Source organism: Balaenoptera acutorostrata, chromosome 1, assembly GCF_949987535.1.
Source record: "Balaenoptera acutorostrata chromosome 1, mBalAcu1.1, whole genome shotgun sequence".
NCBI classification, from domain to species: Eukaryota; Metazoa; Chordata; class Mammalia; order Artiodactyla; family Balaenopteridae; genus Balaenoptera; species Balaenoptera acutorostrata.
The window spans coordinates 151,869,426-151,896,929 of record NC_080064.1 but is presented as its reverse complement, the minus strand read 5'-3'; the positions used below and the strand labels follow the sequence as shown (position 1 = coordinate 151,896,929).

The window sequence follows — 27,504 nt, the reverse complement described above, 5'->3', positions numbered from 1 at the left end:
TGCATTATATTTTCCAGGGCATATTCAGGTATTATTTCTTCAATGCCTTGCACAACTCTGGGAAAATAGGGTGATTGTTTTTAGACTTCTTTTACAGAGGAAAGAGAAGGCTCTGGGAGGTAAGATGATGACACATAAGGAAGTGAGCCTCAAATCGTGATGTTCTGACCCCAGACTGGGAATTCCTGGATAAAAGATTCAGTAACACATACTCCCTGAATGCAGGCAGCAGTCTGAGTGTGCACCCAGGCAGAGAAAGCTCAGGAATTCAATACAGAGTTCACATTTTCCCCATGGCTCTTTGCTTAGTCTCACCTCCATCACTTCAGTTCCAGGACCCTCACCCATCCCCATGCCTACTCCCAACCCTCAAGAAAAGTTTGCTCTGGCTTTTTGTTTGCTTTTACAATTTAGAATAATATTCTATGTTCTGTAAATTAAGGGCATGAGTTCTGGAGTCAAACTTAATTTCAAATCCTGACGCTGCCTCATACTAACTCTATGACTTTGGACAAATTATTTAGCTTGTCTAAATTTTAGTTACTTCATCCATAAAATGGGACTAGGACCTAACTGGGTTCTCATGAAGATTAAGTGAGATAAGGCACATAAGGTTTCTGGAATGAAGGAGGCACTTGTGAAATGTTAGCGACTTGCCAAAGGGCTTCTTGTCTGTCTGGATTTAGCTAATGACCTCAGGTCCCCAGATTGAGAGGGATGCTCCAAGGGGATCGCCTGCCCTGACAATCCCCACACTCATCGCCCCTGGAGAACTGAAAGCAGGGATGAGGGGGGATGCCACTGCTGGAGGGAGTATACAGCAGGAAGAGATTTATGGAGGGCTATTCCAAACCGGAACCATGGAACCATTACTATTTCTGCCCTTTCTTTTTTTTTTTTTTTTTGTCCCTTTGTCTTCCCTGGGCTATAGAATGATAGGGGGTAGATGGGACCTCAGAGGCCATTTGATTTAACCGCCCCTTCCTCATTTCATGTATTCAGTCGGAGAGTCTCCAGCAGTCAGCAGGCATTGGGAGAAGCCGGTGCCAGGGGCTGGGTCAGGCTCTGGAAAGAGCAACAGTGGAGACTCCATCCCGGTGCTGTAGGAGCTCCCAGACATTTGTCACATAAAGGCTGAGACTCCGAGAGCTCGGGTCACACCACTCCTTAGTGCCAGAGCCAGTCCCAGGCCCCCTCTGAGCCCAGCCCAAGCCCTTCCAAACATCACAGGGCTGAACAACACTCCCCAAAAGAGGTCCAAGTTCTGAGCTCCTCACTCTTCTTTACTCTGAGGTCTTTTGCTTCCCCAACCTTTACCTTAAGAAAGGGCTACTCTAGTCCCTCGTGACCTGAATTCCCACACCCCAGCCAAACTGGGGCGACGTTACTGTCCTCATTCTCAATGACTTGGATCCAACGTCCCGAGGGGGAAGCTTCAGAGATATATTTGCTAAATTCAAGGGTCCCCCACTCCTTGCTTTTACTTCCACTCACTGATAGATTTAACTTGATTTCAGATACCTTCCAAGTTTTTTTGAAAAGGAGACTGCAAATGGGGTTACATGATAGTCTCACTGATTTTTTTTTAACGCTCTTCCTCTTTCAGGACTGTTTGAGGCTACATTTGCATATATGCACACCAGCCAATACTAATAACTCTTGTGAATTCAGAATAGCCTGAAACGCCACCCCTTATAAACTTCAACTAGGCATTTTATCCACATCACTGAGCTGTGTACTTTAAGAACCTGTTTTACTCAAGATGAGGATGGTGTGAAATGAAAACAAAGCAGAAGGCCGAGGGCTAATGGGACCTTCTTCTGGGGGTGGGGCTCAGGTATTGGAGGTCACAGGTGCGGGGGGTCCTTGATCCCATGCCCCCAAATCCCTGAAGTAGTTTGGGTTTTGATGTGTCTTTCAGCAAAATGATGCTTCAACACCCAGGCCAGGTCTCTGCCTCGGAAGTCAGTGCCTCTGCCATCGTCCCCTGCCTGTCCCCTCCTGGGTCACTGGTGTTTGAGGATTTTGCTAACCTGACACCCTTTGTCAAGGAAGAGCTGAGGTTCGCCATCCAGAGCAAGCACCTCTGCCACCGGATGTCCTCGGCGCTGGAGTCAGTCACCATCAGCGGCAGACCCCTCGAGATGTCGGTCACCAAAGCCGAGGTAGGTTCTCCCGGGGGGTGCCCTTTCTGCACTTACTTATTGCACACCTACCATGCACCAGGCATGCTCTAGGCAGGGGGCTTCAGCCATGAATAAAACAAAATCACTGCCCTCACAGGGAGCTTAACTTCCACTGGGAGGAGACAGACAACACACAAGATAAGTAAATACATAAAAGAGAGACAGGCAAAGGAGAAAAATAAAGCAGCAAAGGGGGACAGGGGAGTGGGGTAGGAGTGGAGTTGCTGTTTTAAACCAGGAGTTCAGGGGAGGCTTTGCTGATAGAATGGCCTTTGAGCAGAGACTCGAAGGAGGAGCGGATAAGGGCCATATGGGTATCTGGCAAAAGATCAAGAATAAGGGCACTGAGGGAGGGGTGTGGCGAGTGCACAGGACCAGGAGCAAGGAGGGCCAAGGGGCTGGGGTGGCGTGTGGGGTGGGGAGTGAGGCAGGCGCTGAGCTCACGGGTGGGGGCCAGATCATGTTGGGTCTTTAGGCTATTGTAAAGATACGCCGTGTACTCAGAGTGAGGTGGGGAGCCCCTGGGATGGTTTCTGAGCAGAGGAGCGACATGATCTAACCTAATATTCTTAAATGATTACCCTGGCTGTCGTGTCGAGAATGGGCAGTAGGAGTGAGGGCAGAAGCAGGGTACCGACACCAGAGGGTCTGCATCGGGATGAGGGCAGTGAGGGGCTGAGAAGTTGTCAGCCTCTGGATCTGTCTTGATGGTACAGCTGATTTCCCGGAGTCATACATTGGGTATGACTCCAAATAGGAGTCAATGGTGACCCCAAAATTTCTGGCCTGACCAGCAGTAAGGATGGAGAGCCTATTTGCTGCTGAGGTTGGGACTGCAGGACATTGGGTGGGACAAGAGCAGGCGTCCATCCTGTTCAATGCCCCAGTGGAGGTGTGAAGGAGGCAGTTGGATACGTGGGTCTGCAGCTGAGAGGAGAGTCGGGGCCAGAGATACAGAGTTGGAAGCCATCAGCGTATGGATGGTATTGAAAGCCATGAGTCTGTCTGTATGAGATCACCTTCTGTGTCCAGTTGTTCTGAAGAAGCAGAGAGTGTGGTGATTGTTTTCATCACTACGAGAGAACCCAGGTGGCCAGGCTGTGGAGCAAGGACCAGTCGGCCGTGCTCACAGCCTCGGTACAGGTTCTGCTCCAAGTTCACTTCTGTCTCTGACACTTGTGCTGTTCTCTACTCGGCAACCTTTTGTAAGACACCCAGAGTAACAGGCATGGTGAGAAGTCTGGGAGGTGGTTGCTGGCAATGCTGTGGTGGTTCGAGGACTTCAGAGCTGAGGTCTCAGCTGTTTTGTCGCCTCCCCCTCATGGATGAAAGATGGGAGTGTTTCAAGCTCACTTAACCGGCATGATCACTGCCTTTAGGCAACAGGTAGTGGACCTGGCCAGAAGAGAACTGAGTTTTAAAGGAAGTTGGTTAGGAATCTTTATGATTCTATAAAAGGGAGGGAGTGGGTGGGTGGGTAAATAATGACTCCTGTATAGAACTGATCTAAGGGTTAAATGAGATGGTATTTGTTAAGGGTCTAGCAGAGGGCCTGGCTGAGCGTTAGCATTCAGTGAATGGTAGGCAGGACTACTATACGATGCTATATCCTTAAGGCAGCATTAGGGGCATTGGCTGTACCCCAGTTAACCTCAGGGCAAGTCGCTGGTGCCCAGTCCAATATTGGAAAGTGCAGGGTGGAACATGGGACACTCAAGGAAAAATTTTTTTTAAATTTTTTCTAATTAAATCTTGAAATTACCGGATGCAGTGGAAGTAGTGGGGTGCCGTGGAAGGAAGGAAAGCATTTGGGAGGGATATTTGGAGGGTTCTCCAGAGGAAGAAGCAGGCAGCCAGCTTCATGGAAGCACTCCTTAAAGTCATCCAACTCATGTACTGTGATTTTTTGTTCATCAAGTGACCTTCTGATCTTAGGTCAGTTTAACAAGTAGATTTTTCTCCTGGGAAGAGAATGCACCAAATGACCTAGCTGAATGTTCTGGTCTCCTTGGTGGCTGTAATTCTCAACTTAAGGCGCTGAGCCTGTGAAACCCACCGGCATCCTGTGTGTCTGGGCAGCGTGAGCCCCCTCCTCAGATCCCAGGCACCTCTGGGAATGCAGCATGGTGGAATGAGGCAGCTGTGGCCAAGAGAGGACACAGGACTGGGAGCCACAGGCCTGGGTTTTACATCCAGTGTTGTAGCCTACTGGTCTGCTGAACATGAGCTGGTGATTCCTGGGCATCCCTCGGCACATTACTTTTGGCCACTCTGTGCCTCATTTGCACGTCAATAAAGTGAGGGGATTGATCTAAATGGCCTTTAGAAAGGCTTTTCCATGTCTGACAGTTTGTGACTCTGAGATTTGCTCTACTTTCAAGTACTTCCTCTTATGAGAATACTTTGAATCCTCCCCCCATCCAAAAATATCTGTAGAGTTAGTTGCAAAGGAAATTCTAGACTTGCGGAATTCTTAATGAAGACATTGATGGTGAGGTTAATGATGATAATAACTAAAGCTTCCATAGCACCTAAACCCTGTGCAGAGGGCTGTACATAGATTAACTAATTTGACCCTCATCACAACCCTATTGGGTAGGTAAGATTATTGATCCCATTTTACAAATGAGGAAACTGAGGCTCCAAAGAGCACAGTAACTTGCACGAGGTCTCACAGCTAATAGGCAGTGAAGCTGAGATTCAAAGGTAGTTTAGTCTAAACCCAATGTCTGCCTGTGTGGTTCTGGGATCCAAGACATAAAAGGTAGAAATGCCTCTCATCGTATTTCCCCCTTGGGCTTTGTTTCCCTATGTTGTAAAGCCTCCATCTCAGCCCAACAAACTTAAGTCAGTGTCATCTAATCCAAAGTCAGAGGTGAGGTGATCGTGGCGTCCCAGGATCTCTTGGATTTGCGGTGAGGCTCCCATGGCCTTTCCTGCTGTCTGGAGCAGTGACAAGTGACATGACAAAGTTCTGACATTAGTGGCCTAAACCATCACCCACTCTGCTCACTGTGAGTGCTTCACTCCTGCTGGACTCTGGTCTCTGAGCCAAGTCCAGAAGCCAGACTTTGCTGGTTCCCCCCCAGTCCTTAGGCAAAGTCAGGATCAGAGTGAACTTCACAGAGGACCAGATGGTAAGGCAGGACAGGGTTTTGTTCTCTGAGGATCGAAGGGCTGGCTCAGGGTGGGGCACAGAGGAAGAGATCAATATCAACTTCTTGGATGAATCAATGGACGGTTCTAGTTCTCCACCCACAGGTGGCACCAAGCCATGGGCTGATAACGCCACTCTGGTTGGGGAATAGGCTTGGGTTCCTCTTCTCCAGGAGCTGCACGGGCTTCTCCTGAATTTAGGAAGGAGGTGCTATGATGATGTTCCAGGTGAAGACAGAGATGAATCGAAGAAGAGGCAGGGGGAGTGGGTGGCAAGGTGATATTCCTGAGGTCATTCCTGGTTCTAGGGGAAAGGACATATTTACTGAACAAAATCTGTTTCTTGCTCTAGTTGATAACCAATAGTTATCACTTTGAATATCAAACTCCTATTTTAAAATCCAAATGCTTTTTAAAAGTAAAATAAATTTAATTTACTAATATTGCCAATATAATTTTAACTGTTCTTTGATTTTTCATTATTCATTCTTGAGTGTGTGTGTGTGTGTGTGTGTGTGTGTGTATGTAGAGGTTTCATGCAAAAGTCTAGGGCTTTACTTCTCCCGAATTCTTTAGGGCTGCCCTGGTTTGCCAGTTTTAGCTGGAAATAAAAGGCAGTGTATTTGAGGTGGATTGAATTTCTAGCCTCCCATTAAGCTTGTGCCTCTTGAATTTTACAGGTAGCCCCTGAAGAAGATGAAAGGAAAAAGAGGCGACGGGAAAGAAATAAGATTGCAGCTGCCAAGTGCCGAAACAAGAAGAAGGAGAAGACAGAGTGCCTGCAGAAAGTGAGTGCCTGTGTGCCTTGCTCGTTCTTCTTGCTCACGCCTGTTCCCCGCCAACCTCATGTCACGTGAGGAAGGGGAGTTTGAAAGCCCCCGCCCAGAAGTGCTTTCCCAGGAAGGGCATTGTAGCTGGTAGCAGAAATGCCAGTTGCAGAACGACGAAGTAGCAAAGCTGTTAGCACAATGAATGTGACTCTGGATGTGTAAGAAACAGGTGTGTGAATTAAAAACCACAAGATCATCTGGTGCCCATATTCCCCCTCGGCTGGTCCATACACGTCCAGAAGCCTCCGGGCGACAGGATATGTCAGTCCAGTGAAAGAGGCTTCACTCGCCCATTTTCCTCAGAAAAGGAAGCTGCCACCTCTCATTTGGCTCACTGTGAAAAGCCTTTAATTAATCTCTTCAAACAAGCTATTTCCTTAATCTACAGGCAGAGGTTACACTTTCTTTGCATTCCTCTCTCGGTCTTAACTCTGCAGCCCTTCTCCTTGGTGCATCCAATAGTCTGTGCTCCCAGCTGCATTCAGCCGGCTCCCCTTCCAGAAGGGAGAAGCACCAGTGGCAACGGCATCTGTGGGCAGGTGGAGCAGGCCGTGATGCGGTCTTTCCAGTGGCTGTGTCCCCTCTCCCAAGTGTAGACAAGCCAGGGCAGAGTCTTCACCCAGGTTCCACAGGTCCCCAAGGGTTCTGTCAATTGCTTCAGGGGGTCAGTGAAAATTAAGACATTTTGTTTATCGCTATATACATTCTTTCTGGGGAGATGAGCTTCTCAGTGAAATCAGTGACTCACAGAAGACTAAGCACCATGAGTCTGGATTGCCTTCCAGTCCCCAGGTCCCTTTCGGGTCCAGAAGACCTGCCCATGGGCTGTTGTACTTGTGCAAAGGAGATCTCTTTGCCGTTGCTTCTATTGCTGTTTCGTTACTATCAGGGTCACAACCTGCCTCAACCTTGAGTGGAAACTCAAGGCATCTCTGAAGGAGCCTCCAAGTTCAAAGGCTTCTCCAGGCTCTGGATTCTCCCAAACCTAATGCTGCTGTCCCGGCTTTGTGGGGCACTGTAGCAGGGATCCAGCGGCCATTCCCAGCTTGATGAGCCCCGACGCGTCCCAGCTGTTACCCCTCGCCACCCAGGGGCCACCAGCAGGCCACCCCGTTCCTCACTGGCCCGTGGCTTCCCTTCCTAATCCCTCTGCTGCTTGCCCCCCAGGAGTCAGAGAAGCTGGAGAGCGTGAATGCCGAACTGAAGGCCCAAATTGAGGAGCTCAAGAATGAGAAGCAGCATTTGATATACATGCTCAACCTGCACCGGCCCACATGCATTGTCCGGGCTCAGAACGGGAGGACTCCAGAAGATGAGAGAAACCTTTTTATCCAGCAGATAAAAGAGGGAACACTGCAGAGCTAAGCAGCCGTGGTATGGGGCAACTGCGGAGTCCTCATCGAATCCTCCTTTTACATCCGAAACCCTGAAGCCATTGGAGATCTGACTTCCTGTGCACCTCTTGAATCCCAGCAGCAAAGAACCATCAAGGCGGGAGGGCCCTCGGTGACTCAGCCGGGCCTTTCCACTCTACCCCAGAGTGGACTTTGGACCAGGGCAACAAGGGCATCTTTTTCCTCAACTCCAGAATTTAGGCCTTAACATCTTGGCCATCCTTGGATTCTCCAGATGGCCCCTGGTTAGGGTCCTGCCTGCCTTTCATCTGGATTCTGCAAAAACCAGGCCTCCCACCATTAGGATTCATGCAGAAGAAGCATCTGTACCTCGGGTGGGTGGGGTGGGGCCACCTCCTCTGCTGCCGCTGCCACTGTCACTTGTAGGGGACGTGGAGTGAGAATGGCATTTTGTGAAGTTGTGCGATGGCCAGGGTTGTGCTTTCTAGCAAATATGCTGTTCTGTACAGGAATTACCGTGTGCAAGGCGTTCGTTTCAAAACTAGGCGTTGTGCTCTTCTGATGTTTGCGCAGTACACCACCACTGTGACTTTCTCGTGACTTTCCTCAGATCTGGTTTCTGAGAATTTGGGGGGGCTATCAGCACGTGCAGTGTCTTGCAAAGTATTCAGGTGGCCAGAGGAGCTTGTCAGCCCCGGGAGAACAGAATTGTGCCAGCCTGGACTGAGTGCAGTTTTGTGCCAACAGAGAAGGCCTCTTCCCCTTGGCACCCAAGCATTAACGCAGGTCCTCTGTTGCAAACTCAGTTATAATGTCATAGGAAGAAAGCAGAAACAGAGTCCAGCTTCCAAAGGGTTAGGATTCTCTGCTCAGTGACTTAGGTCAGGAATTTTTTCTAGGCCGGAAGAGCCAAAGAATATTCCATTTTCCTTTTCTTGCGGTTGAAAACCACAATCAGCGGAGACGCGTTTGAAGCCAGGTGATGCCTAGGCTTTAGCATTATTAGATGTTAACGGCATTGTTTCTGTCATGCAGTTGTTTGTAGAAATCGGGCCCAGAGCATTTATAGCTGTGAGACAGTCACTCACACTGGCCACGAGGACTCTGGCTACTGTCTGTTTAAATTCTGACGTTTCTGTGAAATCCTCAGAGTGTTTAATCCTACTCAGTAGTATCATTACAATTTTCTGTAAAAGAAGATATTACTTATTTATCCTAGTATTCCTAACCTGTCAATATAATAAATATTGGAACCAAGACATGGTGAACTTAAGTGCTGTGCTGGTTTGTGTTCTTTTAAATTGGTTGTTTGTTGAGATCTAACCATTCCCCTCCCCTCTCCTTTGGAGACGGTGGTGTAGGGGGTGGTCTCGAGCTTTAAATATTCTTTAGGTGTTGTTCTTTGTTCTCTGGGGTGCCACTAGGTGGGATTTTTGACTTTCAATCCTGTTCCTCAGTCTGTGGTTTCTGACGCTCAATTTCTCATTGACAAACCCTAGGGCACAGCAGCAAGCATATCTTTTAGATTGTCTGGTATTAAGATAGAATTTTGGGGGCTTCCCTGGTGGTGCAGTGGTTAAAAATCCGCCTGCCAACGCAGGGGACACGGGTTCAATCCCTGGTCCAGGAAGATCCCACATGCCGCGGAACAACTAAGCCTGTGCGCCACAACTACTGAGCCTGCGCTCTAGAGCCTGAGAGCCACAACTACTGAAGCCCATGTGCCTAGAGCCCGTGCTCCACAACAAGAGAAGCCACTGCAATGAGAAGCCCGCGCACCACAATGAAGAGTAGCCCCCGCTCGCCGCAACTAGAGAAAGCCTGTGCAGAGCAACAAAGACCCAACACAGCCAAAAATAAAATAAAATAAATTTATTAAAAAAAGATAGAATTTTGATATAAAATCTGAATACCTCAACTACCAGTTTCTCTGAATATACAAAAGCCTAAAATGTACACCTGTTGCTCAACTTGAACCTTACAATCTGTCACAGAACTCCTCGTGTTCACTTGAATTACATCTCTTATAACATCCAAGTTTGTGTCTCATTGTTGCAAATAGGTATTTCAAATTTGGAAAAGAATGGCAGTGAGGATGGGGAGGAAGAGAGAGTATAACTTTAGACGGGATAGGTGTGAAAATTCAAAGAAAATAGTCCACCTAATTTTCTGGAATCTCCAGAGCATATGATTCCTTAGGTCTGGAACAGAACCAGGGTCCCTTGCTCTTTCCCTGTGCACATATGTAACACTCACAGGCTGGGAATAAAATTTGGCTACTCTGCCACCAATGCCATTTTTCAGAGAGATCCTTGCTTCCTTGAATGTTCATGCACATGAAGCATGCCTGCTCCTTTGAACTCATGTATAGTTCCTTTAAACTATCACCTGTGACACAGGCATCCTAATTTTGCTGCTTTAACTACATATCAGGGGCAGTTCCTAATCTGCACAGAGCATCTGGGGGAAGTACCATTTACCACTTCTTTCAGGAGATAATCTATTTTCCTTGTCTTAGTGGCGGGGGATGAATTTCCTTGCATTTACCTTCTGGATGAGCCACCAATCAGCTGTTATGAAACTTAAGACAGTTTTAAAGCTGCCATGGACAACAACGAATTAGAGAGGAAGGAAGGGGGAAGTGGCAATGGCCAGAAAAATTGATCTGAGAAACGCATGTAAATCATCAGTGGAACTAAGTTCTCTTAACAAATGCATTAAAAATAGTTTTGTTTTCTGTAACCAAGTTTATGTCTCCATACTTTAAAAAAAAGGATTAATAAGTACTTACCATCAATTTGCTTAGTTCATCTAGTTTCACGTTCGACAGAGAGGGAAACTGGGGGCTGTGAAAGAATAAACTTGGATGGGATCTCTGCCAGAGTCAGACACCTGGTTTGACAAGGTCCTTTCCTTGGGTCACCACCTGCTGGGGTTGTGATGTCACACTGGCAGGGTATGGACAGCCCACCCTCCCTCCTGTCTCCTGCCCTCATCCTGTCCCCTGGCCTTTCCCTGAGATCTGGCCTGATACCTACTTCAGAATAAAGAGCTGTAAAGGGTTCTGGCCCAGGACAGGGGTTCTGGAGTTGAAACTTCCACTTTCTGCCAGGAGCTAAAATGCTATTTTCCATCTTTATCCAAATTTCTCCCACGGGCTTTGAAGAAACCCTGAAACCCAAACCCACACCAAGCTTTTCCTCTCTTCCGCATCCCATACTCTTTGGTTGTGTTCAAGCAGTTTCTCCGTGGAGTAAAGCGTTTTCATGGATTTGCCTGAGAAAAAACCTCAGAGGAGGCCAGGTCTGTCCAATGAGGATCCTTCTGAGTTCTCATGGTGGCTCTAACCCCAGAAGCTTCTCTATTTGTCTTACCGAAAACTGCTGTCAGGAAGGAATTCACACTGAAGCTTAAAGGGCCAGTTGAAACTAATACCAAAAATAGCTGACATTTATTGAGTGAGACAATATGCTCAATACTTTACATGCATTATCTCATTTAATCCTCAACAGCAACTGTTATTATCCCCATTTTACAGACGAAGTGGAGAGCTAGGTAGCATGCCCAAGGTCACACAGGTGACCTCTCTAAAGCTGAAAGCTATGTTTTTTAACTATAAAGGTTCTGAGCAGGAGTGTGTGTGTGTGTGTGTGTGTGTGTATGACTGTGATAAAATTCACCACTGTAATTTTAGAGTGTACAATTCAGTAGCATTCAGTACATTCACAATACTGTGTAACCATCACCACTATCTAGTTCCAGAATTTTTCATCACCACAAAAGGAAATCCTGTACTCCCCATTCTCTGCTCCCTCCAGCCCTAGGCAACCACTAATCTAATATCTGTCTCTATGGATTTGCCTCTTCTGGGTATTTCCTATAAATAGAATCATACAATATGTGGCTTCTTTCACTGAGTATAATGTTTTCAAAGTTCATCCATGTTGTAACATATATCAGTACTTCATTCCTTTTTATGGTTGAATAATATTCCACTGTATGGAGAGACCATATTTTGCTTACCCAGTCATCTGTTGAGGGACAGGTGTGTGTATTTTAACAGAAAGATAGCCTTTATCATCAAGGAATGAATCTCTATGGTGGGATTTCAAGCATAACATCAAACTGGAGATAAGAGAGTTGGGAGCAAGGGCCTTTCTCAGAAGTTTCAAGTCACAATTTAGAAATCACTTATTCTGTGACTAGCTCTGTGGGAGTGGCAATGAGGCAGGATCTCTAATGGTACATGCTCCCGACAGGTGTCAAGGCTTCCAAACCACTTCTGCCTGGTAGGGAGGCTACTACAGGAGAGCATCTGGCAGGCTCTTGGAATCAAAGCTTACATCTCAGGCTACTCACCCCCCGTTTCACTGGGGGAGGACATGTCATAAGAATAACTAGGTTTCCACACACAGGCTGTTTGCACAAGCATAAAGGAAGGGAGGATCTGAGTGATCCCCTGGATAATTTAATCCCCACATCAGCCCAATTGCTGTCTTGGGTTCTCTCCATAACATATATACACACATAGAATTAATTATGCAACTTTTAATAATGCACCAAATAGGTGTTATTAAAGGTAGTTAAATCAGTCCAGTTTGAAAACATTTGGCTGGGCCAAGCTTTCTTTGTGAGGCTAAGTACTGCAGTGGTTCAGAACAAAGGCTTTAGAATCAGGTAGACCTACATTCAAATAGTGCCTCTGCTACCATTAGCTCTGGGAATTTAAACAGGAGATACAACCTCAATTTCTTCACCTGTAAACTGGGAACAGTAGTTCACAGTACCAAACTCAGTGGAGTCTTACAAACATACGTGAAGAACGCAGCATGGTGCCTAGGAGAAGCAATTTTTAATGTTATTATTAAAAATCACCATTGTCAACGTTTACTGGGATTTTATGAAAGGACAGACTAAGGGTCGCAACTGCCAACTCTACGTTATTCGATACAATTAAACCATGAGCTTAAATGGTTCAAGTTTATCCCATCATCTTACATTCCTATAGATTTCATCCAGTAGCTGAATTTGGGGGAGGAAAAGAAAAAGGACCCACACAAAATTTTCCCAGTTGAAGACATTTTTATTTTGGTACCCACCTGAGTCCCTGGCAGGATGGGCCTGTCCTCCGCGGGGGCAATGGGGTGTTTGGGAGAGGATGGGGGCCCTGCCCTGAGGGGGCAGCTGGGCGATGAGGCAAAGGGCTGTGTGACAGTGATAGGTCACAAAGGGCATCAGAGGATAAATAGGCTGTGCCAGGGGGTTAGGCTGAGAAAGTGGTTACTTCTCTCACTAGGACTGAAGTTGACGGCCTCTTGGGGAGATAAAAAATCCAGAAGCAGAAGTGAGGTGAGGCAGAGGGGGAGCCTACCATACCTCTCGACAACTTGAAGAGATTTAGCCTGGGGTCCAGGCGCCCTACAGCGTCCCCGCTGTGATCATCTGTGCCCCTACCCACACCCCTGCCTCTGGGAGACCCTGAGGCAAAGGTGGGGGCCGGTGGGGTGGGCTTGGAAAACCTGCCGTAGGGCTGCTTGTGTGACGCAGGAGCACCGCAGCTCGCTCTTCTGCCAACGAAGCCGAGGGAGGGAAGAGCCAGGGGCCCGCCTTCACCGCGCTGCCTGTCGTGATCAAAGACAGCCATGACTGGGGACTCTCTGCTCCCGTATCACACGGCCCAGAGCAGCACCGGGGTGGGCCTGTTCAACACCACCGTGGGGAAGCTGCAGCAGCAACTGCACAAGGGCGAATACGACATATTCAGGTACGCACCGATATTCGAGAGCGACTTTATCCAGATCACGAAGAGGGGAGACGTGATCGACGTGCACAACTGTGTCTGCACGGTGACCGTGGGCATGGCATCCAGCAGCCCCGTCCTCCCACTCCCAGACATCATGCTGCTGGCCCGATGGGCCACCGGCTGTGAAGAGCACGCTGAGCGCAGCCAGGCCACCAAGGGGAAGAGCCACAAGGCTGCAAAGACCTTAGAGCTCACCAGGCTCCTTCCCTTGAAGTTCGTGAGGATCTCCGCTCACAATCGTGAGAAACAACAGCTGCGCGTGAAGTTTGCCACTGGCCGCTCCTGCTACCTGCAGCTGTGTCCCCCTCTGGACGCGCAGGAAGACCTCTTTGCCTACTGGGAAAAGCTGATTTACCTCCTGCGACCACCAGTGGACAGTCACAGCAGCACCTATGCCATTCCAGCCGGGGACATGATCGGCATGCCTGTGTTCGAGGAGGAGGACGGGCGGAGCCCGGCAGGGGAGGATTTCCAAGGAGAGTGGGATCAGGACCAGGTCAGCATCAGGAGCCTCCACATGCGCTCTGAGGTGGCCGGGGCCACGTCTGCAGCGTTTGCTGGGGGGGAGGGGATCCAACTGGACTCCCACAAGCCCGCTACCGTGCCCGATGTGGCCACTGCAAAAGCAAAGCCTACGGTGCTTGACAAAGAGTCAGCATCGGGGGCAACGACAAAGGTGGAGACAGCATGGGTGGCAGGAGGCACCGCAGCGGGTGCTTTGAGCGTGGCAGTGATCAAGTCTCCTGCCCCTGAAGAGCAGAGCACCGCCACGGCGGCCACAGCCAGCGACGGTCCAGGAGGAAGCAAAACCAATATAGCCACTGGGGGCACTGCCGGAACATCCCTGAGGAGCAGGAAAACGGCCCTGGCAGGTGCTGCGGGCAATTCACAGTATGCTTCCAGCACGTCCACCAGCCTCTCCCCAGAGGCCGGCAGGACTGCGGTCGGAGCAGAACCTACCAGTGAGACTGTCAGAGGAAGAGCCAACAAGGAGGACGAGGGGTCCCTCATCTCAACCTTGCCGCAGGAAGGCCAAGTGAGTGAACAGGATGGCAGCTCACAGAGGGTGTCCCAGGCCCGCAAGGGAAGAAGGGAGAGCAGGGAGCAGTGGGAAGAGGAGAGAGCTCTTAGGAGCCCCTCGCTCTGCGGTTCAGTGGAAAGCCACCACAAGGCAGCGGGGAACAAGGTAATCCAAAAAGCAGCTGGCCGGTGCTCAGGCGGCCGTAGAGCCACTAGAGACGACCAGAAGGAGAAAGGCCACGGCAGCCCGGGGGGCAGCGAGCAGGGCACTGGTCACAAAGGCGTCAGCCGTGCTCCCATCACCAACGAGCCCAGGACCTCGCACAAACCGGGCAGGAGCTTATCTACAGCGAGTTCAGGTTCCGCCACCAAGAGATTCAGCAGGATCAGCTCCTTCTTCAGGAATATCAGAGCCAGTCTTACTAGAAAGACAGCGGGCTCATCACGCGATAAAGGTGTGAACATCCTGGCGAAGGCAGTGGAAGGGACCCGAATGGAGGCCATCATAGAGACAGCAGAGAGTGGCCAGGGGCTGGAAATCACTGGTGGTGTGACATCTGAGGCCATGGAGCCAGTGACCATTGAAGCCCATCAATAGGACCTAGAGCTGGAAGCTGCAAAGGGGACCAGGGCTCAGCGAAATACCCCTGGAGAGCCCATTTCAGCTTCCTTACTGCAATTTAAATAAAGAACCATACAATCTGAGAATGCATGCAGTGTTCTCTCTGAATTTCTAGGTCCTGAAGCCCAGCCGTAGCCTCACAGTGGATTCTGTGATGTCAGCTGTGCCACAGTCTGAGACCCAGTGTCCAGTCAAGGGCAGCCCCACCTCACACACATGCTCAGCGCCAACAGCAGTGCTCCACCTGGCCTCCACTCCTTTCTGGCTTTGCCCCCCGGGGCCATGGCTGAAAGTCAGACTATGGCCTAGGAAGCTCTCCTTCACTATCCCCCTATTCTTTTTATAAACGCTTATTCCCCCTGAAGGTCTGTAAACAAAGCAAGAGCAGGACTCCTGTCCCCTCGGGCTATTCAGTGGACAGAAACACGGGCAGCAGTATTGGCTAGCAATCAGAACAGCAAGCACTCTCATCTAGACTTAGCCGTCCCCTTCCCAGGTATATACCCTGGAGAAACACACATGTTCTAAGAAACAACTATGAGAATGTTTATAGCAAAAATAACTTGACAGCAGAATGCTGGAAACAGCCCAAATGTCCAGCAACAGAATTAATACAGCAGGATATGAAGAGAGTGGAATACTCAATAGTGAAAGATAAGTGAGCTACACACATTAGTATAGATCGACTTCTCATGATTTTTAAAAACATCAAAAGAATGGGATACAATTCCACTCACGGAACCATTCTGAAACAAGCTCAAACAATGTATGGCATAGGGTATATGTTTAAAAACAACTGTAGCTAAAAATGAGGGAAGAGTAAACACAAAATTCAGGACAGTTTTCTCTAGGGTGGAAAGGCTAGGTCAAGGAGGTTGACACAAGGCTGTTAGTGCTGCTGGGAATTGTTTTGTCTCTTAAGCAAGATGGTAGGTACACAGGTGCTGTATTTTTCACATTTTACTAACTCTGAAATGAGGATGGTCCTACAATCGCCGTTGGCAGTTGTGATGAAGTTATTGCCAATGCCTTTCTCTTTTTTTCACTTTTTTTTTTTCACTTTTATGTATGCACAAAAGTGATGTCAGAAAGGCTCGGCATCTTTAAATTACATTTATTTAAGGTAAAGTACAAGAACACTTGTTTTTGGTTATACACACATAGAATTAATTATGCAACTTTTAATAATGCACCAAATAGGTGTTCTTAAAGGTAGTTAAATCAGTCCAGTTTGAAAACATTTGGCTGGGCCAAGCTTTCTTTGTGAGGCTAAGTACTGCAGTGGTTCAGAACAAAGGCTTTAGAATCAGGTAGACCTACATTCAAATAGTGCCTCTGCTACCATTAGCTCTGGGAATTTAAACAGGAGATACAACCTCAATTTCTTCACCTGTAAACTGGGAACAGTAGTTAACAGTACCAAACTCAGTGGAGTCTTACAAACATACGTGAAGAACGCAGCATGGTGCCTAGGAGAAGCAATTTTTAATGTTATTATTAAAAATCACCATTGTCAATGTTTACTGGGATTTTATGAAAGGACAGACTAAGGGTCGCAACTGCCAACTCTACGTTATTCGATACAATTAAACCATGAGCTTAAATGGTTCAAGTTTATCCCATCATCTTACATTCCTATAGATTTCATCCAGTAGCTGAATTTGGGGGAGGAAAAGAAAAAGGACCCACACAAAATTTTCCCAGTTGAAGACATTTTTATTTTGGTACCCACCTGAGTCCCTGGCAGGATGGGCCTGTCCTCCGCGGGGGCAATGGGGTGTTTGGGAGAGGATGGGGGCCCTGCCCTGAGGGGGCAGCTGGGCGATGAGGCAAAGGGCTGTGTGACAGTGATAGGTCACAAAGGGCATCAGAGGATAAATAGGCTGTGCCAGGGGGTTAGGCTGAGAAAGTGGTTACTTCTCTCACTAGGACTGAAGTTGACGGCCTCTTGGGGAGATAAAAAATCCAGAAGCAGAAGTGAGGTGAGGCAGAGGGGGAGCCTACCATACCTCTCGACAACTTGAAGAGATTTAGCCTGGGGTCCAGGCGCCCTACAGCGTCCCCGCTGTGATCATCTGTGCCCCTACCCACACCCCTGCCTCCGGGAGACCCTGAGGCAAAGGTGGGGGCCGGTGGGGTGGGCTTGGAAAACCTGCCGTAGGGCTGCTTGTGTGACGCAGGAGCACCGCAGCTCGCTCTTCTGCCAACGAAGCCGAGGGAGGGAAGAGCCAGGGGCCCGCCTTCACCGCGCTGCCTGTCGTGATCAAAGACAGCCATGACTGGGGACTCTCTGCTCCCGTATCACACGGCCCAGAGCAGCACCGGGGTGGGCCTGTTCAACACCACCGTGGGGAAGCTGCAGCAGCAACTGCACAAGGGCGAATACGACATATTCAGGTACGCACCGATATTCGAGAGCGACTTTATCCAGATCACGAAGAGGGGAGACGTGATCGACGTGCACAACTGTGTCTGCATGGTGACCGTGGGCATCGCATCCAGCAGCCCCGTCCTCCCACTCCCAGACATCATGCTGCTGGCCCGATGGGCCACCGGCTGTGAAGAGCACGCTGAGCGCAGCCAGGCCACCAAGGGGAAGAGCCACAAGGCTGCAAAGACCTTAGAGCTCACCAGGCTCCTTCCCTTGAAGTTCGTGAGGATCTCCGCTCACAATCGTGAGAAACAACAGCTGCGCGTGAAGTTTGCCACTGGCCGCTCCTGCTACCTGCAGCTGTGTCCCCCTCTGGACGCGCAGGAAGACCTCTTTGCCTACTGGGAAAAGCTGATTTACCTCCTGCGACCACCAGTGGACAGTCACAGCAGCACCTATGCCATTCCAGCCGGGGACATGATCGGCATGCCTGTGTTCGAGGAGGAGGACGGGCGGAGCCCGGCAGGGGAGGATTTCCAAGGAGAGTGGGATCAGGACCAGGTCAGCATCAGGAGCCTCCACATGCGCTCTGAGGTGGCCGGGGCCACGTCTGCAGCGTTTGCTGGGGGGGAGGGGATCCAACTGGACTCCCACAAGCCCGCTACCGTGCCCGATGTGGCCACTGCAAAAGCAAAGCCTACGGTGCTTGACAAAGAGTCAGCATCGGGGGCAACGACAAAGGTGGAGACAGCATGGGTGGCAGGAGGCACCGCAGCGGGTGCTTTGAGCGTGGCAGTGATCAAGTCTCCTGCCCCTGAAGAGCAGAGCACCGCCACGGCGGCCACAGCCAGCGACGGTCCAGGAGGAAGCAAAACCAATATAGCCACTGGGGGCACTGCCGGAACATCCCTGAGGAGCAGGAAAACGGCCCTGGCAGGTGCTGCGGGCAATTCACAGTATGCTTCCAGCACGTCCACCAGCCTCTCCCCAGAGGCCGGCAGGACTGCGGTCGGAGCAGAACCTACCAGTGAGACTGTCAGAGGAAGAGCCAACAAGGAGGACGAGGGGTCCCTCATCTCAACCTTGCCGCAGGAAGGCCAAGTGAGTGAACAGGATGGCAGCTCACAGAGGGTGTCCCAGGCCCGCAAGGGAAGAAGGGAGAGCAGGGAGCAGTGGGAAGAGGAGAGAGCTCTTAGGAGCCCCTCGCTCTGCGGTTCAGTGGAAAGCCACCACAAGGCAGCGGGGAACAAGGTAATCCAAAAAGCAGCTGGCCGGTGCTCAGGCGGCCGTAGAGCCACTAGAGACGACCAGAAGGAGAAAGGCCACGGCAGCCCGGGGGGCAGCGAGCAGGGCACTGGTCACAAAGGCGTCAGCCGTGCTCCCATCACCAACGAGCCCAGGACCTCGCACAAACCGGGCAGGAGCTTATCTACAGCGAGTTCAGGTTCCGCCACCAAGAGATTCAGCAGGATCAGCTCCTTCTTCAGGAATATCAGAGCCAGTCTTACTAGAAAGACAGCGGGCTCATCACGCGATAAAGGTGTGAACATCCTGGCGAAGGCAGTGGAAGGGACCCGAATGGAGGCCATCATAGAGACAGCAGAGAGTGGCCAGGGGCTGGAAATCACTGGTGGTGTGACATCTGAGGCCATGGAGCCAGTGACCATTGAAGCCCATCAATAGGACCTAGAGCTGGAAGCTGCAAAGGGGACCAGGGCTCAGCGAAATACCCCTGGAGAGCCCATTTCAGCTTCCTTACTGCAATTTAAATAAAGAACCATACAATCTGAGAATGCATGCAGTGTTCTCTCTGAATTTCTAGGTCCTGAAGCCCAGCCGTAGCCTCACAGTGGATTCTGTGATGTCAGCTGTGCCACAGTCTGAGACCCAGTGTCCAGTCAAGGGCAGCCCCACCTCACACACATGCTCAGCGCCAACAGCAGTGCTCCACCTGGCCTCCACTCCTTTCTGGCTTTGCCCCCCGGGGCCATGGCTGAAAGTCAGACTATGGCCTAGGAAGCTCTCCTTCACTATCCCCCTATTCTTTTCATAAACGCTTATTCCCCCTGAAGGTCTGTAAACAAAGCAAGAGCAGGACTCCTGTCCCCTCGGGCTATTCAGTGGACAGAAACACGGGCAGCAGTATTGGCTAGCAATCAGAACAGCAAGCACTCTCATCTAGACTTAGCCGTCCCCTTCCCAGGTATATACCCTGGAGAAACACACATGTTCTAAGAAACAACTATGAGAATGTTTATAGCAAAAATAACTTGACAGCAGAATGCTGGAAACAGCCCAAATGTCCAGCAACAGAATTAATACAGCAGGATATGAAGAGAGTGGAATACTCAATAGTGAAAGATAAGTGAGCTACACACATTAGTATAGATCGACTTCTCATGATTTTTAAAAACATCAAAAGAATGGGATACAATTCCACTCACGGAACCATTCTGAAACAAGCTCAAACAATGTATGGCATAGGGTATATGTTTAAAAACAACTGTAGCTAAAAATGAGGGAAGAGTAAACACAAAATTCAGGACAGTTTTCTCTAGGGTGGAAAGGCTAGGTCAAGGAGGTTGACACAAGGCTGTTAGTGCTGCTGGGAATTGTTTTGTCTCTTAAGCAAGATGGTAGGTACACAGGTGCTGTATTTTTCACATTTTACTAACTCTGAAATGAGGATGGTCCTACAATCGCCGTTGGCAGTTGTGATGAAGTTATTGCCAATGCCTTTCTCTTTTTTTCACTTTTTTTTTTTCACTTTTATGTATGCACAAAAGTGATGTCAGAAAGGCTCGGCATCTTTAAATTACATTTATTTAAGGTAAAGTACAAGAACACTTGTTTTTGGTTATACACACATAGAATTAATTATGCAACTTTTAATAATGCACCAAATAGGTGTTCTTAAAGGTAGTTAAATCAGTCCAGTTTGAAAACATTTGGCTGGGCCAAGCTTTCTTTGTGAGGCTAAGTACTGCAGTGGTTCAGAACAAAGGCTTTAGAATCAGGTAGACCTACATTCAAATAGTGCCTCTGCTACCATTAGCTCTGGGAATTTAAACAGGAGATACAACCTCAATTTCTTCACCTGTAAACTGGGAACAGTAGTTAACAGTACCAAACTCAGTGGAGTCTTACAAACATACGTGAAGAACGCAGCATGGTGCCTAGGAGAAGCAATTTTTAATGTTATTATTAAAAATCACCATTGTCAATGTTTACTGGGATTTTATGAAAGGACAGACTAAGGGTCGCAACTGCCAACTCTACGTTATTCGATACAATTAAACCATGAGCTTAAATGGTTCAAGTTTATCCCATCATCTTACATTCCTATAGATTTCATCCAGTAGCTGAATTTGGGGGAGGAAAAGAAAAAGGACCCACACAAAATTTTCCCAGTTGAAGACATTTTTATTTTGGTACCCACCTGAGTCCCTGGCAGGATGGGCCTGTCCTCCGCGGGGGCAATGGGGTGTTTGGGAGAGGATGGGGGCCCTGCCCTGAGGGGGCAGCTGGGCGATGAGGCAAAGGGCTGTGTGACAGTGATAGGTCACAAAGGGCATCAGAGGATAAATAGGCTGTGCCAGGGGGTTAGGCTGAGAAAGTGGTTACTTCTCTCACTAGGACTGAAGTTGACGGCCTCTTGGGGAGATAAAAAATCCAGAAGCAGAAGTGAGGTGAGGCAGAGGGGGAGCCTACCATACCTCTCGACAACTTGAAGAGATTTAGCCTGGGGTCCAGGCGCCCTACAGCGTCCCCGCTGTGATCATCTGTGCCCCTACCCACACCCCTGCCTCCGGGAGACCCTGAGGCAAAGGTGGGGGCCGGTGGGGTGGGCTTGGAAAACCTGCCGTAGGGCTGCTTGTGTGACGCAGGAGCACCGCAGCTCGCTCTTCTGCCAACGAAGCCGAGGGAGGGAAGAGCCAGGGGCCCGCCTTCACCGCGCTGCCTGTCGTGATCAAAGACAGCCATGACTGGGGACTCTCTGCTCCCGTATCACACGGCCCAGAGCAGCACCGGGGTGGGCCTGTTCAACACCACCGTGGGGAAGCTGCAGCAGCAACTGCACAAGGGCGAATACGACATATTCAGGTACGCACCGATATTCGAGAGCGACTTTATCCAGATCACGAAGAGGGGAGACGTGATCGACGTGCACAACTGTGTCTGCATGGTGACCGTGGGCATCGCATCCAGCAGCCCCGTCCTCCCACTCCCAGACATCATGCTGCTGGCCCGATGGGCCACCGGCTGTGAAGAGCACGCTGAGCGCAGCCAGGCCACCAAGGGGAAGAGCCACAAGGCTGCAAAGACCTTAGAGCTCACCAGGCTCCTTCCCTTGAAGTTCGTGAGGATCTCCGCTCACAATCGTGAGAAACAACAGCTGCGCGTGAAGTTTGCCACTGGCCGCTCCTGCTACCTGCAGCTGTGTCCCCCTCTGGACGCGCAGGAAGACCTCTTTGCCTACTGGGAAAAGCTGATTTACCTCCTGCGACCACCAGTGGACAGTCACAGCAGCACCTATGCCATTCCAGCCGGGGACATGATCGGCATGCCTGTGTTCGAGGAGGAGGACGGGCGGAGCCCGGCAGGGGAGGATTTCCAAGGAGAGTGGGATCAGGACCAGGTCAGCATCAGGAGCCTCCACATGCGCTCTGAGGTGGCCGGGGCCACGTCTGCAGCGTTTGCTGGGGGGGAGGGGATCCAACTGGACTCCCACAAGCCCGCTACCGTGCCCGATGTGGCCACTGCAAAAGCAAAGCCTACGGTGCTTGACAAAGAGTCAGCATCGGGGGCAACGACAAAGGTGGAGACAGCATGGGTGGCAGGAGGCACCGCAGCGGGTGCTTTGAGCGTGGCAGTGATCAAGTCTCCTGCCCCTGAAGAGCAGAGCACCGCCACGGCGGCCACAGCCAGCGACGGTCCAGGAGGAAGCAAAACCAATATAGCCACTGGGGGCACTGCCGGAACATCCCTGAGGAGCAGGAAAACGGCCCTGGCAGGTGCTGCGGGCAATTCACAGTATGCTTCCAGCACGTCCACCAGCCTCTCCCCAGAGGCCGGCAGGACTGCGGTCGGAGCAGAACCTACCAGTGAGACTGTCAGAGGAAGAGCCAACAAGGAGGACGAGGGGTCCCTCATCTCAACCTTGCCGCAGGAAGGCCAAGTGAGTGAACAGGATGGCAGCTCACAGAGGGTGTCCCAGGCCCGCAAGGGAAGAAGGGAGAGCAGGGAGCAGTGGGAAGAGGAGAGAGCTCTTAGGAGCCCCTCGCTCTGCGGTTCAGTGGAAAGCCACCACAAGGCAGCGGGGAACAAGGTAATCCAAAAAGCAGCTGGCCGGTGCTCAGGCGGCCGTAGAGCCACTAGAGACGACCAGAAGGAGAAAGGCCACGGCAGCCCGGGGGGCAGCGAGCAGGGCACTGGTCACAAAGGCGTCAGCCGTGCTCCCATCACCAACGAGCCCAGGACCTCGCACAAACCGGGCAGGAGCTTATCTACAGCGAGTTCAGGTTCCGCCACCAAGAGATTCAGCAGGATCAGCTCCTTCTTCAGGAATATCAGAGCCAGTCTTACTAGAAAGACAGCGGGCTCATCACGCGATAAAGGTGTGAACATCCTGGCGAAGGCAGTGGAAGGGACCCGAATGGAGGCCATCATAGAGACAGCAGAGAGTGGCCAGGGGCTGGAAATCACTGGTGGTGTGACATCTGAGGCCATGGAGCCAGTGACCATTGAAGCCCATCAATAGGACCTAGAGCTGGAAGCTGCAAAGGGGACCAGGGCTCAGCGAAATACCCCTGGAGAGCCCATTTCAGCTTCCTTACTGCAATTTAAATAAAGAACCATACAATCTGAGAATGCATGCAGTGTTCTCTCTGAATTTCTAGGTCCTGAAGCCCAGCCGTAGCCTCACAGTGGATTCTGTGATGTCAGCTGTGCCACAGTCTGAGACCCAGTGTCCAGTCAAGGGCAGCCCCACCTCACACACATGCTCAGCGCCAACAGCAGTGCTCCACCTGGCCTCCACTCCTTTCTGGCTTTGCCCCCCGGGGCCATGGCTGAAAGTCAGACTATGGCCTAGGAAGCTCTCCTTCACTATCCCCCTATTCTTTTTATAAACGCTTATTCCCCCTGAAGGTCTGTAAACAAAGCAAGAGCAGGACTCCTGTCCCCTCGGGCTATTCAGTGGACAGAAACACGGGCAGCAGTATTGGCTAGCAATCAGAACAGCAAGCACTCTCATCTAGACTTAGCCGTCCCCTTCCCAGGTATATACCCTGGAGAAACACACATGTTCTAAGAAACAACTATGAGAATGTTTATAGCAAAAATAACTTGACAGCAGAATGCTGGAAACAGCCCAAATGTCCAGCAACAGAATTAATACAGCAGGATATGAAGAGAGTGGAATACTCAATAGTGAAAGATAAGTGAGCTACACACATTAGTATAGATCGACTTCTCATGATTTTTAAAAACATCAAAAGAATGGGATACAATTCCACTCACGGAACCATTCTGAAACAAGCTCAAACAATGTATGGCATAGGGTATATGTTTAAAAACAACTGTAGCTAAAAATGAGGGAAGAGTAAACACAAAATTCAGGACAGTTTTCTCTAGGGTGGAAAGGCTAGGTCAAGGAGGTTGACACAAGGCTGTTAGTGCTGCTGGGAATTGTTTTGTCTCTTAAGCAAGATGGTAGGTACACAGGTGCTGTATTTTTCACATTTTACTAACTCTGAAATGAGGATGGTCCTACAATCGCCGTTGGCAGTTGTGATGAAGTTATTGCCAATGCCTTTCTCTTTTTTTCACTTTTTTTTTTTCACTTTTATGTATGCACAAAAGTGATGTCAGAAAGGCTCGGCATCTTTAAATTACATTTATTTAAGGTAAAGTACAAGAACACTTGTTTTTGGTTATACACACATAGAATTAATTATGCAACTTTTAATAATGCACCAAATAGGTGTTCTTAAAGGTAGTTAAATCAGTCCAGTTTGAAAACATTTGGCTGGGCCAAGCTTTCTTTGTGAGGCTAAGTACTGCAGTGGTTCAGAACAAAGGCTTTAGAATCAGGTAGACCTACATTCAAATAGTGCCTCTGCTACCATTAGCTCTGGGAATTTAAACAGGAGATACAACCTCAATTTCTTCACCTGTAAACTGGGAACAGTAGTTAACAGTACCAAACTCAGTGGAGTCTTACAAACATACGTGAAGAACGCAGCATGGTGCCTAGGAGAAGCAATTTTTAATGTTATTATTAAAAATCACCATTGTCAATGTTTACTGGGATTTTATGAAAGGACAGACTAAGGGTCGCAACTGCCAACTCTACGTTATTCGATACAATTAAACCATGAGCTTAAATGGTTCAAGTTTATCCCATCATCTTACATTCCTATAGATTTCATCCAGTAGCTGAATTTGGGGGAGGAAAAGAAAAAGGACCCACACAAAATTTTCCCAGTTGAAGACATTTTTATTTTGGTACCCACCTGAGTCCCTGGCAGGATGGGCCTGTCCTCCGCGGGGGCAATGGGGTGTTTGGGAGAGGATGGGGGCCCTGCCCTGAGGGGGCAGCTGGGCGATGAGGCAAAGGGCTGTGTGACAGTGATAGGTCACAAAGGGCATCAGAGGATAAATAGGCTGTGCCAGGGGGTTAGGCTGAGAAAGTGGTTACTTCTCTCACTAGGACTGAAGTTGACGGCCTCTTGGGGAGATAAAAAATCCAGAAGCAGAAGTGAGGTGAGGCAGAGGGGGAGCCTACCATACCTCTCGACAACTTGAAGAGATTTAGCCTGGGGTCCAGGCGCCCTACAGCGTCCCCGCTGTGATCATCTGTGCCCCTACCCACACCCCTGCCTCCGGGAGACCCTGAGGCAAAGGTGGGGGCCGGTGGGGTGGGCTTGGAAAACCTGCCGTAGGGCTGCTTGTGTGACGCAGGAGCACCGCAGCTCGCTCTTCTGCCAACGAAGCCGAGGGAGGGAAGAGCCAGGGGCCCGCCTTCACCGCGCTGCCTGTCGTGATCAAAGACAGCCATGACTGGGGACTCTCTGCTCCCGTATCACACGGCCCAGAGCAGCACCGGGGTGGGCCTGTTCAACACCACCGTGGGGAAGCTGCAGCAGCAACTGCACAAGGGCGAATACGACATATTCAGGTACGCACCGATATTCGAGAGCGACTTTATCCAGATCACGAAGAGGGGAGACGTGATCGACGTGCACAACTGTGTCTGCATGGTGACCGTGGGCATGGCATCCAGCAGCCCCGTCCTCCCACTCCCAGACATCATGCTGCTGGCCCGATGGGCCACCGGCTGTGAAGAGCACGCTGAGCGCAGCCAGGCCACCAAGGGGAAGAGCCACAAGGCTGCAAAGACCTTAGAGCTCACCAGGCTCCTTCCCTTGAAGTTCGTGAGGATCTCCGCTCACAATCGTGAGAAACAACAGCTGCGCGTGAAGTTTGCCACTGGCCGCTCCTGCTACCTGCAGCTGTGTCCCCCTCTGGACGCGCAGGAAGACCTCTTTGCCTACTGGGAAAAGCTGATTTACCTCCTGCGACCACCAGTGGACAGTCACAGCAGCACCTATGCCATTCCAGCCGGGGACATGATCGGCATGCCTGTGTTCGAGGAGGAGGACGGGCGGAGCCCGGCAGGGGAGGATTTCCAAGGAGAGTGGGATCAGGACCAGGTCAGCATCAGGAGCCTCCACATGCGCTCTGAGGTGGCCGGGGCCACGTCTGCAGCGTTTGCTGGGGGGGAGGGGATCCAACTGGACTCCCACAAGCCCGCTACCGTGCCCGATGTGGCCACTGCAAAAGCAAAGCCTACGGTGCTTGACAAAGAGTCAGCATCGGGGGCAACGACAAAGGTGGAGACAGCATGGGTGGCAGGAGGCACCGCAGCGGGTGCTTTGAGCGTGGCAGTGATCAAGTCTCCTGCCCCTGAAGAGCAGAGCACCGCCACGGCGGCCACAGCCAGCGACGGTCCAGGAGGAAGCAAAACCAATATAGCCACTGGGGGCACTGCCGGAACATCCCTGAGGAGCAGGAAAACGGCCCTGGCAGGTGCTGCGGGCAATTCACAGTATGCTTCCAGCACGTCCACCAGCCTCTCCCCAGAGGCCGGCAGGACTGCGGTCGGAGCAGAACCTACCAGTGAGACTGTCAGAGGAAGAGCCAACAAGGAGGACGAGGGGTCCCTCATCTCAACCTTGCCGCAGGAAGGCCAAGTGAGTGAACAGGATGGCAGCTCACAGAGGGTGTCCCAGGCCCGCAAGGGAAGAAGGGAGAGCAGGGAGCAGTGGGAAGAGGAGAGAGCTCTTAGGAGCCCCTCGCTCTGCGGTTCAGTGGAAAGCCACCACAAGGCAGCGGGGAACAAGGTAATCCAAAAAGCAGCTGGCCGGTGCTCAGGCGGCCGTAGAGCCACTAGAGACGACCAGAAGGAGAAAGGCCACGGCAGCCCGGGGGGCAGCGAGCAGGGCACTGGTCACAAAGGCGTCAGCCGTGCTCCCATCACCAACGAGCCCAGGACCTCGCACAAACCGGGCAGGAGCTTATCTACAGCGAGTTCAGGTTCCGCCACCAAGAGATTCAGCAGGATCAGCTCCTTCTTCAGGAATATCAGAGCCAGTCTTACTAGAAAGACAGCGGGCTCATCACGCGATAAAGGTGTGAACATCCTGGCGAAGGCAGTGGAAGGGACCCGAATGGAGGCCATCATAGAGACAGCAGAGAGTGGCCAGGGGCTGGAAATCACTGGTGGTGTGACATCTGAGGCCATGGAGCCAGTGACCATTGAAGCCCATCAATAGGACCTAGAGCTGGAAGCTGCAAAGGGGACCAGGGCTCAGCGAAATACCCCTGGAGAGCCCATTTCAGCTTCCTTACTGCAATTTAAATAAAGAACCATACAATCTGAGAATGCATGCAGTGTTCTCTCTGAATTTCTAGGTCCTGAAGCCCAGCCGTAGCCTCACAGTGGATTCTGTGATGTCAGCTGTGCCACAGTCTGAGACCCAGTGTCCAGTCAAGGGCAGCCCCACCTCACACACATGCTCAGCGCCAACAGCAGTGCTCCACCTGGCCTCCACTCCTTTCTGGCTTTGCCCCCCGGGGCCATGGCTGAAAGTCAGA

The 27,504-nt window shown here is 50.5% G+C and overlaps 5 protein-coding genes across 6 annotated transcripts in view; all 5 read left to right on the top strand.

Moving 5' to 3' along the window:
- The window catches only part of ATF3 (activating transcription factor 3), a 55,040-nt gene extending 45,476 nt beyond the window's left edge, over positions 1-9,564 (top strand). For both annotated transcript variants that reach the window (XM_057556172.1, XM_057556168.1), the window contains exons 2-4: positions 1,922-2,169; positions 6,027-6,130; positions 7,340-9,564. In XM_057556172.1, the coding sequence (XP_057412155.1) occupies positions 1,926-2,169; positions 6,027-6,130; positions 7,340-7,537 (546 nt within the window). In that variant the 5' untranslated portion in view covers positions 1,922-1,925 and the 3' untranslated portion in view covers positions 7,538-9,564. The remainder of the gene's footprint in view (positions 1-1,921; positions 2,170-6,026; positions 6,131-7,339) is intronic.
- Positions 9,565-13,169: 3,605 nt separating this feature from the next.
- On the top strand, positions 13,170-14,948 carry LOC130704746 (Golgi-associated RAB2 interactor protein 4-like). Its single transcript, XM_057527954.1, has 2 exons — positions 13,170-14,366; positions 14,502-14,948. Exons 1-2 carry the CDS (start codon positions 13,170-13,172, stop codon positions 14,946-14,948), a joined length of 1,644 nt encoding a protein of 547 aa, XP_057383937.1.
- A 2,299-nt stretch (positions 14,949-17,247) lies between these two features.
- On the top strand, positions 17,248-19,026 carry LOC130706594 (Golgi-associated RAB2 interactor protein 4-like). Its single transcript, XM_057539279.1, has one exon. It carries the CDS (start codon positions 17,248-17,250, stop codon positions 19,024-19,026), a length of 1,779 nt encoding a protein of 592 aa, XP_057395262.1.
- A 2,299-nt stretch (positions 19,027-21,325) lies between these two features.
- Positions 21,326-23,104, top strand: LOC130707274 (Golgi-associated RAB2 interactor protein 4-like). The gene has a single exon (XM_057541012.1). It carries the CDS (start codon positions 21,326-21,328, stop codon positions 23,102-23,104), a length of 1,779 nt encoding a protein of 592 aa, XP_057396995.1.
- Positions 23,105-25,403: 2,299 nt separating this feature from the next.
- On the top strand, positions 25,404-27,182 carry LOC130704744 (Golgi-associated RAB2 interactor protein 4-like). The gene is made up of 2 exons (XM_057527887.1): positions 25,404-26,600; positions 26,736-27,182. Exons 1-2 carry the CDS (start codon positions 25,404-25,406, stop codon positions 27,180-27,182), a joined length of 1,644 nt encoding a protein of 547 aa, XP_057383870.1.
- Positions 27,183-27,504: the final 322 nt, after the last annotated feature.